The sequence below is a fragment of the Cucurbita moschata genome, unplaced genomic scaffold (assembly GCF_002738365.1).
Source record: "Cucurbita moschata cultivar Rifu unplaced genomic scaffold, Cmos_1.0 Cmo_Scf00011, whole genome shotgun sequence".
In the NCBI taxonomy this organism is placed as follows: Eukaryota; Viridiplantae; Streptophyta; class Magnoliopsida; order Cucurbitales; family Cucurbitaceae; genus Cucurbita; species Cucurbita moschata.
In genome coordinates, this window is record NW_019268527.1 from 2,956,427 (window position 1) to 2,969,416 (window position 12,990).

The 12,990-nt window shown below is 36.4% G+C and overlaps 2 protein-coding genes across 12 annotated transcripts in view; one reads left to right on the plus strand and one right to left on the minus strand.

The window, feature by feature from the left end:
• The window catches only part of LOC111449833 (endoplasmic reticulum metallopeptidase 1), a 27,409-nt gene extending 19,089 nt beyond the window's left edge, over nt 1-8,320 (plus strand). For all 10 annotated transcript variants that reach the window (XM_023089900.1, XM_023089896.1, XM_023089890.1 and 7 more), the window contains 6 exons: nt 1,049-1,571; nt 1,694-1,850; nt 3,888-3,997; nt 5,079-5,191; nt 6,551-6,908; nt 7,755-8,320. In XM_023089900.1, the coding sequence (XP_022945668.1) occupies nt 1,049-1,571; nt 1,694-1,850; nt 3,888-3,997; nt 5,079-5,191; nt 6,551-6,908; nt 7,755-8,065 (1,572 nt within the window). In that variant the 3' untranslated portion in view covers nt 8,066-8,320. The remainder of the gene's footprint in view (nt 1-1,048; nt 1,572-1,693; nt 1,851-3,887; nt 3,998-5,078; nt 5,192-6,550; nt 6,909-7,754) is intronic.
• A 1,316-nt stretch (nt 8,321-9,636) lies between these two features.
• Nucleotides 9,637-12,789, minus strand: LOC111449865 (GATA transcription factor 8-like). 2 transcript variants are annotated; one of them, XM_023089956.1, is made up of 4 exons: nt 12,681-12,789; nt 12,225-12,274; nt 11,720-11,982; nt 9,637-10,903 (listed from the first exon to the last, which is right to left on the minus strand). In XM_023089956.1, exons 3-4 carry the CDS (start codon nt 11,954-11,956, stop codon nt 10,079-10,081), a joined length of 1,062 nt encoding a protein of 353 aa, XP_022945724.1. In that variant the 5' UTR covers nt 11,957-11,982; nt 12,225-12,274; nt 12,681-12,789; the 3' UTR covers nt 9,637-10,078. The 2 variants fall into 2 exon arrangements, with proteins under 2 accessions (XP_022945724.1, XP_022945725.1); XM_023089957.1 differs by lacking the exon at nt 12,225-12,274.
• Between the last annotated feature and the right edge of the window lie 201 nt (nt 12,790-12,990).

Here is a 12,990-nt window from a genome sequence, read left to right on the forward strand (position 1 = left end):
GGGGGGGGGGGGGGGGGGGGGGGGGGAACATAATAGATTGGAATCACATCTTGTAAGGAAGGGAATATTTTTATAAAAATAAGATAAGCAACACATTGTACATATACTAAGGTAAGACTCTCTTATGCTTTTGGATCACCGTGATGCCATTTCACATTTAAAAATGCAAAAAGATCTTTGATGATAGCTTGGAAGAAAGATCTCATGTGAGGATTAGAGTTTCTTTCCTGTTCACTTTGGAACTTGACCCTTACAGCAACTTAGGTAGGAATATCTGTCCTACTTGCTAACATATTCTCTTCGTTGCCTTTGCATGTCAATTCCATTTGCCACAAAAATTTAAAATCCAAATTTGTAGAATTGAAAAAAGATGTATGGAGTACTTGATTCAGCTTCTAACACAAAGCTAAACTTCTTTAAGTGCCCTACAATTGATTCTTCTTGTGGCACGTTTGTTGAAATAAATTAGCACTTAGGACATGCAATATGGCCGTCCTTTTGAACTATTGGGTTGGAATACAAGTCAAAGTAGGTGATGTAAGAAGTAACAATGATAAAATAGGTATATTTCAAGCCATGGGAACTACATGTGATAAAAACATGTAAGATAACCACAAGACATGGTTTGGGGACACCTACCAAAGATATTAAGGGGTTGGTGTATTTTTGTCAAAATTGTTTCTAAAAACAGTTTTTTGTTGTATTGAATTTAACCAATATTTGGAAAAAAAAAAAACAATTTTTTTGCTGTTATATTTTAATTTATTTCTTATGCTGAACCTTCAAGTTAGCCTTCCTTTGGAATCTCCCACCCAGCTGCATTTTTCTCCTTGTTTTTCATTTTCATTTTGAAGCCACTTGTTTGTCTCTAATTCTGTTCTTGATGGATAATGAAGAATGAAAAAATGATTGGGCCAGATGGCTATTTTCTGTAATGTTTGTTTGTCAAAACCTTCATTTTGGCCCTCCTTTAGAACCACCACGTGCATTTTTCTGCATTTTTTGTTATTTTCAGTTTGCTATTTGTTTATTATCCCCAACTTGTCAGGGATCATACATGATTGTGTATCGTCAAAGATTTGCAACCTTGCTTCACAATTCAGTGATCATCCAATCGCTTATGATATGGACTACATCTTTGATTATGGGTGGTTTTCCAGCTACAGTTTCACTGGCATTGTCATGTTTGAGCTTGATTTTAATGTGGACATTTTCACTAAGTTTCTCTGCTTCCGTTGCCTTCATTCTACCAATAATATCACCGTCACCTGTTCCCTATGTTGCAAGTCCATGGTTGGTAGTTGGGTTATTCGCTGCACCTGCTTTTCTTGGAGCATTGGCTGGTCAATATGTTGGTTTTCTTATCCTTCAAACATATTTATCTAATGTATATTCGAAAAGAGAGCAGGTGTTGCCTTCTATCCGTGAAGAACTGATCAGGTTAGAGGCTGAAAGATGGCTTTTTAAAGCAGGATCTTTTCAGTGGCTCATTTTTCTGATTATTGGCAATTACTATAAAATTGGATCATCCTATTTAGCTCTTGTTTGGTTAGTTTCTCCAGCATTTGCGTGTAAGTTTAGAATTCAGCCCTATCTTTTCTGAAAATACTTGGTATTTATTTTTTATTTTGACATTATTGAGTAAGAAATTTAATTCTCAATTTTAAACTAGCTACGTGTTCTCACTGTCCAGATGGCTTGCTAGAAGCAACTTTAACTCCTGCAAGATTTCCAAAGCCTCTGAAACTCGCAACTCTGCTGATTGGCTTAACAGTACCACTATTAGTTTCAGCTGGAACTATTATTCAGTTGGCTAGGTTTATCATTGGAAGTGCAGTCCGATTTGATAGGTATGCTATTTATGACATTAAACTGAAATTTAGTCTAGTTTTGTTTTTGTTATTTTACGAAACTGCGCTTACATGGAGTAAAATGAAAGGAAATACAAGGACAAACAAAAAACAAGCCCAAACAAAAGGAGTCTTGAATCTAACTGCAAATAAGAGCCCCAATCCAAAAGAAAGACTAAGCTCATAATTAAAAAAATGCCAATTGGTTGAAGCCCATAAGGAAACATTAAACCTGGCAACCTACCAAACCTCTTCACCAGATCTTTCAACCTTTCTAAAGATTCTAATTTTCATTTTTGTTAGCAACAGTCAAAGGCTGACTTGATACATAGATTGCAAGTGAATTCATGGAAGGGGTTGGCTTAGTAATGTTGATTACCTTGGAGGTTGCTTAATGTAATTATGTTCTGATTTACTATGTAAACGATAAGGTAAGGGAAATGTTTATTTTAAGTTGTCTGGTGCAACCATGCAGGAAAGAAGACATATTGGAAGGTGTAGGGAAAGAAAGAGATTGCAAAGGTCCAAGCGCTTATCTGTAATTATAAAACAAAAATTGGGAGGTAAAAGGAAATTGAGGGAATCATAAAGCGTTGCTTAATATGCATTTTTATAGGAAATAGAGACTATATTTAGCAAAGCAGACAGAAGGGGATGGGGAAGACTAGATATCAATCCACTCATAAGCAATATAGTCACTTAAATCCTCAACAGAAAGTTATATTGATCTTTTTTATCTAAATCACACACATGATAACTCTCAACCCATCATCAAAATGACAGTCTTGGCCTTAAAGGATGACTGGAAAGAAGCTGGGAAATGTTTTCTTTAAAGCCATGATGGAAGCACGAAGGCTAGAAATTGTAAAGAGCCGTCCCATCTCCTTTTCTGAATTCACGTTTAAAGAAGATATGGTTCTGATCTTCTGAACTTCTATGCATAATGAACCAGCTTTGGTTAAGGAAATCAGTGGAAAATCTTTTCTACAACTTATTACAGTATTAATTTCTTCTATTGCCAAAGACTAAATGGGGGGGTTTAATCATCTTATAGATATGTATGTGTGTATACATTTTTCAAGTAACTTTTGTTCTGGCTGGCAAAGAAGTTTATCTTTGCCAGTTAGAAAATTAAAGTTGGATTTATTAGAGAATAGGCCAGATTTTTCCATAGTCTAGACTTCCTATTCCCGGAAAGGCCTCTGACATTCTTCTAATAATGTAAAGATGCCTCAGCTCGACTTGTAACCTCCTCTAGCTTGGCTAATTGTGTTAAAAAATTAAGGGAGAAATGATTTCTCAAAAATGTGTGAAATTATGGTGAACATACAAATCAATAGCTGCCAAATCAGATATAACTAAATTCTCAATTCATTCTTTTGAGCTATCCCATGGAATAAATTCTTGATTTGTTCTATATTTCTTATATCATCTAACTTATCTCCTCAAATGGAAATGTTAGTTCACTAAAATGGCTGTCTTGCTGTAAACACAAGGTGTTCTGTAAACATAGAAACTTAATGTTGAATTGTGGAGCTTCAATATCCTCAAACCATCTCTGTATAGAAAATAACCGCGAATTGCTGCATCGGGGAAGGAATAGAGATGCGATTCTTTGATCATGAAAGGATATAAACTGGGCATGTATATTACCGAATACCTACTAAACCTTTCCTCTGACTTAAGATTATGGAAAGATCGAGGCCAGTGAACGCTTACTGAGCTGACAACCAAGAAAGAAGTTGTGAGCCCCGTTGCGAGGATCATTTGATCATCCTACTTTGTAGACGCCTAATTGCAAGGATATTTCAGTCTTTCCATATGATTGGTTGACTGTTTTTGCACAAAACTGTACCATGTATAGCGTATTCATATGATAATGTTAGAGGTGTTCTATACACGTAAAAATTTTCATTGTTCATACCATATCATCCACATCTCAAGGCTTCCCCTCATGACTCTCATCTTTTATTTGTTTTCATTGATTTGCAACATTCTGTGGAAATATTTACTAAATTCTCTGTTGATCGTTTCCAGGAATCCAGGTAGCACTCCAGAGTGGCTGGGGAGTGTGATAGTCTCTGTTTTTGTTGCTGTTGTCTTGTGTCTGACCACCGTCTACCTATTGTCATATCTTCATCTCTCAGGTCTTTTCTCTAGTTGATATATCCATCTTTTTGTACTATATAGAATAGATCATGTCGTAGATGTCGTTGATGCCACTTATAAAGATAGAAGTTCATTATTTAGATGTTCTTTAACGGACTATTAGTAACAAACATTTTGAGATGGTTGAGTCTTTTGTTGCATGTAATTACAATCAAAGATTATTTTAATTTTTTCAATGAAAATACGTTGCATTTTCTAGAAAGTCCTTCCTAGATCATGAAGTGAGCAGATAGTATCTTCATATATGTTTATACAGAAAAGAAATGCTTATTTTGAGGAAACAGTGTTTGCAAAAGGTGGAAGAGAGGACTACTTGTCCGGCTGAATTTGACGGGGGAACCCTCGTTAAAACTTGTCCAGCCGAAAAACAGAAGGATGAAATAGATTAGAAGAGATCTCTGCTTGGCCAATTTTCTTTAAAGAAATCTTCAGGAAGACAAATTCAGTTAGAAACATCTTATGATTCACTCCAACTAGAGAGCCTCCTTTTTATTCTCCTAGTTGGATTTATAAGCACATCTTGTCGCTAAAGGCTATGCCCAAATCTAGGAGATTGATTATTCTTACACACTCTCCTCTTGCTAAATAACTTCTATTCAACTGTTTTTTTTGTTGGTTGCTACTCAACGTTGGCCTTTGCATCGGCTTGACATTAAGAATGTTTATTTCTACATGGTGATCTTCTAGAGGAAGTTTATATGGAGCAACCATTTGGATTGTAGCTTAGGGGAGAGTAATAAAGTTTGTCGCCTTAGTAAATTTTTGCTAATGATAAGCAAGAAGGTACTTTTTTGTCACAACGAAAATATGTACCGGATTTGTCATCTTTTACAGGAAAATTAAGAATCAAACCATGTAGTACTCCGATATATGATTGTACATTCCTTTAATTATGATTGTATAATTTAGGATTTTCTTTCATTATGATGTATAGTGTTCTTTCATTATGATCGTACATTCCTTTAATTTAGGATTTTCTTGTATATATCTGAGTCTCTGATATGAAACACAGTTGAATAATTTTTCTAACAAGTATCATGTTATATGCTTGTGGTGCAGGAGCAAAAAGATCAATAGTATTTGCAACTTGCCTTCTATTTGGCTTTTCAATCGCTACTGTGGTATCTGGCATCGTCCCACCATTTTCTGATGACATAGCCAGAACTGTAAATGTAAGTTCTTTCAATTCAACCTCAAATTCATTCATTCTTCCTGTGCTAAACACAATCCTAATCTTCATTCCAACCATCTAAGCTTTTGTTGAAGCTATTATCCTTGAATCAAAGAAATTAGTACCTCCTTGTACAAAATTCCAATCAACCACGAGGCAAGACTAGAATTAGATTACTTCTTAAGATCAAAGATCTAGAAGGAAGATTTAGAATATTATTCTAAATTGAGTTACCATAATCAAACTTGATCAAGGCTTAATTGAATGGTTTGGATGCAATCTACCGCAAGAATTGCTTAAAATCTTAGAAATGGCAAAGAAGATACCCAAATTTCTAAGGGTAAAGTCTTAAGAGCTCAACTTCATTCATCCAAATCTCATAGTCTTCCTCTCTGCATACCATTTTGTGGGTATTTATAACCTTCCAAAAGAAACCTCCAACCCTTCAAATGGCCACTAAAAGAAGTTAGTGACCATGATGGACAAGTTCTTCCCACTATCCTTCAAATGCCCTCTAAAAGGAGTTATGAAATAAAAATAATAAATAAAGTCTTCAACCTTGCGAATATTAATTCCCAAAGCTCCAAATGGTCTTCTAGATGAAAGGATGAATACTTTTTGAATCTTCTTGGCCTTGGATCGTGTAATAGGTCCAGTTGAAACTTGTGGAACGCCATGTTATCACGTGCACTTGATCAAATTGTAACTTCTGTTATTCTTTTTTTGCCTATTGAATTGTTCGTACTTAGTAAGCTTTACATCAGCTCATAAAAGTCCCTGCATGATTCAACTCCAACTATTATTTCATAATCAAATATGATCACATCGTTGTATCATTGAGGAAACTTACTGTTATTATTATGTACTGATAAACACTTTTCCAAACACCTAGAGACAAACTACAAACCAAGAAAAGAGAACAAAAAGTGGCTTCAAGGCAACTCACATTTTTTTTCATTTGAGTTTAAGAAGACTAGAACAATAGATCAAAATATAATTGAAAATTTGGACTATGATAAAGTTGTAAGAAAGTAATAGATTTTCAACTTGAAATTATGTTTGTGTATAGTGATGTAGGGCACATGGAATTAAATTAGAGATATATTTAGTAAATATTAGTACGTAAATAGGAAAATTGGCTAGAAATACGGGGAAAAGTTGATTAAAGAGAATTTGGGCAAGAAAACACAAGGAAGACCTTGATGCTTCAATTTTTTAGCTATATTATGATTCAAAGCTAGCATTTACTGGCTCTAATAAAATGGTTTGTGATGAGTTGATAGGCATTCTGCTATTTAGTTGGAATGATGTAGCTTTAGAGCATTAACTGATATATTTCTAAAAAATATTATTGTCACAGGTTGTCCATGTTGTAGATACGACAAAAAAATACGGTGGAGAGCAAGATCTTATCTCATATGTATCTCTATTCTCTACAACTCCTGGAAAGTTGACCAGGGAGGTTGAACATATCAAAGAGGGGTTTACATGTGGTAGAGATAAACCTATTGATTATGTTACCTTCTCTGTTGATTATGGTTGTTGGACCCATGAAGGTGGTGAAAATGGGTGGGACGAGTCTGATATTCCCTCGCTGCTGGTCGACAACGATGTTAGCAACAATGGAAGAATTACAACTATTTTAATTGATACTAAGGGTTCTACACGTTGGTCTCTTGGTATCAACACTGATGAAATCAAAGATTTCAAGTTTAAAGGTATTAACCATTGATAAATGTTAATTCTTTCCTCGCTTCTGGTATATGCTTCTGTCCATTTATACTTCTGTTGTCTTTACGGTACAAACCAAAGGCTTATTCTCTTGTAGATCAAAATGCTGAAAAATGGAAGGATTGCTAGACGTTTTTGGGGTGCTTTTACTGAAATACTTTCATCAAAATTGTTTGTATTATAAAATACCATGGTGAGAAAGTATGGGTGTGGAAAGAAGCTAGAGAAGGGAAGTGTGCAGAGAGAATAAGTGAAAGGTGCCTAATGGGAAGTTAGTCCAAGAAAATGGGTACAAAGGGGAGAGGTTAGTGAGAGAAGCTTGTAGAGAGTAGTTAGTTATTGAAAGTGGGTAGAGAGATTAATGAAGTCATGCATGAGAAAATGTGTAATGAAGGATTAAAGGTGAAGTGCTCGAGTTCAAAGCACTTGATAAACACTTCAACTATACACTTCAACTATAAAGGCCCAAGCTCACCGCTAACAGATATTATCCTCTTTGAGTTTTCTCTTCCGAGCTTCTAAGGTTTTTAAAACGTGTCTACTAGGAAGAGGTTTCCACACCCTTATAAAGGGTGTTTCGTTCTCCTACTTAACGGATGTGGGATCTCACAATCCACCCCCTTGGGCCCATATAAGGGTGTGAAAACTTCTCTCTAACATATGCGTTTTAAAAACTTTGAGGGAAAACCCGAAAGAGAAAGCCCAAAAAGAATAATATCTGTTGGCGGTGGGATTAGGCCAATAGAAATGGAATTGGGCCAATAGAAGTAATGTTTTCAAGTGTATTAAAAGAATTTTGTGACTGTAAACTAAATTTATTTTGTCTGGCCCAGGCGAAGAAGAACTGGTTCCAGTTGGCGATAAGAACAGTGTAGATGGGTGGCACACTATTCAATTTGCAGGAGGAAGGGACTCGCCCACAACTTTCTCTCTAACTCTATTCTGGAAAAACAACTCAACCAAATCGGTAGAAGCTAATAACACAGTTCAGCCTCCACTTCTAAAGCTGCGAACTGATTTCAACAGATTAACTCCAAAAGCCGAGAGGGTAATTTCAAGGCTTCCTTCCTGGTGCTCCCTATTTGGCAAGTCTACTTCTCCCCTTACCTTGGCCTTTTTGACTGCTCTTCCTGTTCATATCTAGAACCTAGAAAGCATGCTTGAAAAAGAAACTTAGTTTGCCTTTCATTTTTTATGGTACATAGTGCATTCATACTGATCTTAAGAATAGCTGGTCTGATTGAGTTGTTCACTTGTCGATTTAAATAAGTTAAAAGTATTTAGCATAATTATGTGACACTGTCACATGTAAAACTTGTATTGATTGAATAAGTTGATATTGTTATTTTCAGCCAATAAATACCCGACACATCAATCATTGTCGTGTCTGTCTCTTGCATAATTAGGGTTTATATTTACAAATTCTCTTACTTTGTAGTTCAACGGTGGTGATTATTTTGCCTTAATGAACTTCTAATCCTTGATCGAAGATATATGTGAGATCCCACATCGGTTGGAGAGGAGAACAAAACATTCTTTATAAGAGTGTGGAAACCTCTCTCTAGTAGACACCCTTAAGGGGAAGTTCAAAGAGGACAATATTTGCTGGCGGTGGACTTAGACTATTACAAATGGTATTAGAGTCAAACACCATGCGATGTGCCAACAAGGAGGCTGAGCAGGGGTGAACTCGAGCGATGTGCCTGCAAGAATGTTGGGCCCATAAGGGGGGTGAATTGGGGGTCTCACATTGATTGGATAAGGGAACGAGTGTCAACGAGGACGCTGGGTCCCAAAGCGGGGTGGATTGTGAGATCCCACATTGGTTGGGGAGGAGGACGAAGCTTTCTATAAGGGTGTGGAAACTTCTTCCTAGGAGATGAGTTTTTAAAAACCTTGAGAGAAAGCCCAAAAGAGAACAATATCGATGGACTTATGTAGTTATAATGCCTTTATCCCGTGCTATAATTTATTTTAGGTGTAAGTGTACTACGTTTAGAAAATCGATGATATGAAGTGTAATTTTATAATTCTCTTAGTGCAAATTTAAGTTACATTATTTCATTTAACACACTGTATAATTCCTTTTTTCTAATTGAATTGTGTTTTTGTGTGTTTCGTGGAAACATCTTTTCATGTGATAAATAATTCTCACCATACTTTCAATGAAAGTAACATCAATCATTGATTTAATTCTTTTTACCTCTTTTTTAATTTAAATGAAAATTCAAATTCAAACTTTTTTCTACCTAAAATTTGAATTTGATTTTTTTTCAAAATTTCAAGCAGATTTGAAAGTAACCCATTGGAATCTTCAATTTCAAATATATATATTAAATTCTTCTTTCCAATAAAAAGTAACACTTTTATCATAATTTTCAAAAGTTCGGACTTTTAAATTTATATCTATTTTGTCCGAAATAAACATTTTAACTCATCAATCCAAGTTTGTTGAATTTTGGTTGAGTTGGTGGGATTGAATTGCTAAAAGCACCCTCCGAACTAATTTGAATTCTTTATAAACTTTTTCATTTCGTTCGGTTAAAATAAGGTCGTCCTATCACCTTTTTAGCTTACCGGGTTCAATTTTCAGGCCAGGGGGGAAGTAAAAGCTATAAGAGAAGATTCTCCGATGGTCTCAACTAGAAATGAGATTGCACATGTTCATGGATTGAAGCTCAGTTGGTAGAGCAGATGACTGAAAAAACCCTCGAGTCGAGAACGTTAAAAGTTTCTTGAATAATGACCCGAAATTTCATTACTTTAACAAAAGCTAAGAACTTTCACTAAAAATGAAGTGCAAAAAGAATTACAAAGAAATTGAGAAAGAAAAAGAATGCAAAAAAAAGAAAAAAAAAAAAACCTAAAGTTTGAAGGACTAAAACTGAATACCAAAACTCTTTAATCTCTCTCTCTCTAACCTCAATAACTCCAATATCACTTCTGGTCTCTCCTCCACCTCTAATTTGGTACCTAAAATGAGTCCTAAACCTGTACACAGAACAACAACCACCACCCTAAAGTAAACACAACTTCTACTACTAGACCCAACAACGACTCCCCCACGTCCACATCCAACGCCTAATCTTCGAGACCGATCCCGGGCTAGGATCGGTTCTCGAACCACCCTCCTCCTCCTTCTTCTTCCTCTTCCTCTTCACATGTAATCCATCGAAATTGCACTGTTTGTGTTTGGAATGAGCTCCGGTTGCACAGTTATGGTGATTACATTTGCAGCTGTTTTCTCGTCCGTCTTGTTTCTCATTTCCAGCACTTTCTTGTGGGAGTTCGAGTGCAATGACGGGACAAAAGTCGGGCTGGCTGCTGGTCGATACTCCGGGAACAATCTACCAGACTTATACCGAACACCACAAGCATTACAAAGAGTTTTCGGTCCCATTGGTCCTGCTCTCCATTGTGGAGTCTTAGTTATCTCACAATGCATACATTTTCTCATCGACTGCGATGGCGAGTTTTGACTCGCCGCCCCATCTAATGGGGCAAGCGAAAACGACAACTTGATTTTCTTGTTCTTCTTTTGCATTCCTAACGCGCCATGCTTCGGCATTTTGTTCAAAGGTCGAGACTCGGCGAAGTTATCTGAGTCCGAGGTAGTCTTCGGGGCAATGACCTGCAAGACTTGATGATGAGGATCATGAGTTGTTTCGGAGACGGAGGAGGCAGGGGAAATAAGCTGAATTGGGGGACGGGGACAGAAGGTTGCAGGGCGAGGGCGTTTGCTACGAGCACGGCCACGCTGGTGGGCCGGGGTGGCGATGGTCGGTTCGGGGCTGCGGGGCAGGCTCTTGTCACTAGAGCAAGAGCTGCTACTTTCAAGGACAGAAACAGGGCTAGAGGTTTGGAATTGGGTATGGGTCAAACCCTTAGGCTCCTCTTTGCTCATTGTTGCAAGGCTTCCACCACCACAGAATGAATCCTCAACAAAATTTGATAGCCATTCCAATTGAACAATATCTTCATACTGTAAAATAAATTAAAAATATATATATAATATATATTATAAGCACGTGCCAGTTCTCAACACTCACGTGCATGTAAATCTAATAATAAAATATTATTATTCATTTTTTAAATATTATATATTCCTAACAGATCCCAAGAAGACTGTGTGAAAAGACTAAAATACCCTTTACGGGCTTTGGAATTTGAAAGAAAAATTTTAAAAAAAATAATTTAAATGAATTTCCATGTGTGTTTCTTGGCGCCTCCAATCAAGGGGAAAAATGACGAAGCACCACCAATAACTGGCCTCCACGTGGCATGCCAGGTGGACAGGTAATCAATTAGTCATAATCATGTCGATTTCTTTCACTAATTACCTACGATGATAACATTTTCTATATTTATTTTATTATTTTATTCCAAACAAAAGGTGACAAAATCCACCGAAATTAAACCCAATGTCCTTAAAATCAACGCCATTTTTTTTTTTTTTTTTTTTTTTTAATTATTGAATTTTGAAATGTTGTAATATTTATTTTTTTAATAAGAAAAAAAGAAAATTATCCAAATTCTTTTTTTTTTAAGGGTAAAATTATAAAAATAATATTTTAAATTTGTGTCTAAAAATTTTTTAACAAAAAAAAATGGAATAGGGAGATGTAAATGAGATTAAAATTTAATTTTGAAATTAATAAATTATCGGTTTCAAAATATTGCAAATTTAGAATTAATCTTTCACATTAATTTACCCGGTCCGGTCTGACTCGAGAGACGGTTCATGAGAGAAACGATAGAAACACCCGCGGGTGAGCAAAAATCCAGAAGAAATACTAACCGGAACAGAGAGGTCGGCCGACAAATCAGAGTTTCTACTAGCCGAGAACACGGAGTCGGAACCAGGCAGTGCTTCAGACTGAGTCGACCAAATGGTTGGAAACGAGTTGCCCGAGTCGCCGCCCTTCGCCGGCGGCAAGCCGGCGTCGACATCCTCCACCGGAAAATCGAGAAGGTCGTCGATGTGGTCGAAGAAACTGCCGCAATCTAAGTCGTCGACAAAGCTGTTACCGACCATTCTGTCGATTTTTTTTTCTTTTTTGTCTGAAAAAGAAAAGGAGAAATTGTAAGAAGAAGATAAGGGGGTCTGCATTTTAAGATGAAGCTTGGTTTGGTAAGTCTGTAAAACATTAAATAAAACCGCGTGGCGTAGGTTAGCCAATTCTATACGTTATAATTTCATTTCCTTCTTGGCTTTTAGGGTTAAAAAAAAAAAAAAAAGGGTCCGTTTTTTGAAACTCGAAATGGGTTTGTTGGGGATTGCTAAGAATAAGTTTAGAACAAACCTTTTCGTTTGAGATTCGCAGTGAAAATGGGGAAATCTGAGCTTCAAAACCTGCAAAAAAAAGGGGTTGGAGGAGTAAGCTCTGTTTTTAATTTGCAATGCGTTGAAAAACAGAGCATTTTTCTTCAGTTTCTGGAAGAACAGAGCATTTTTTTTTCTTCAGTTTCTGGAAAAACAGAGCATTTTGTTCTTCAATTTCTGGAAAAACAGAGGAGAAATTTGGGTTGAAGAGGGGTTTTGATTTACAAAACTTAAGAAACTCCTGGATTTCATGTTTCAAACTTCCATTCTTTTGATTTTTGTTCACATTCCAAGAAACCCCAAAACCCTGAAATTGCAATGTCCAGAAAACCCCATTTCCAGTTGAAAAAACAGAGACCCAGAAGCGATAAGAACACGAAGAACAGGAAGAACAGTAAGAAGAAGAAGAAAGGAAGGAAAAAGAAGCAAAACCCACCTCAGAAAGCTGAACTAACAGGTGGTAAAGGAGTCCATTTCCAGAGAGAGAGAGAATATGTAAGGATGAGAGAGAAGGAGAAGCTAAAAAGGAAATGAAAGAGAAGAAGAGATGTGGGTGTGCAATGGTAGGTGAGGCTACTCCTTCATTGCTATTGCTAGTTGTCTCTTTCCCATTTTACCCTTCCTCCTCTTCTCTCTCCTCTTATTACTCTCCTGCTCCCTTTTTTTACCCTTCTTAACCTTACCCAACATTTACTTACTGTTCATTAAAAAAATATGCATTACCCTTCTTTAATTCTCCATATTTA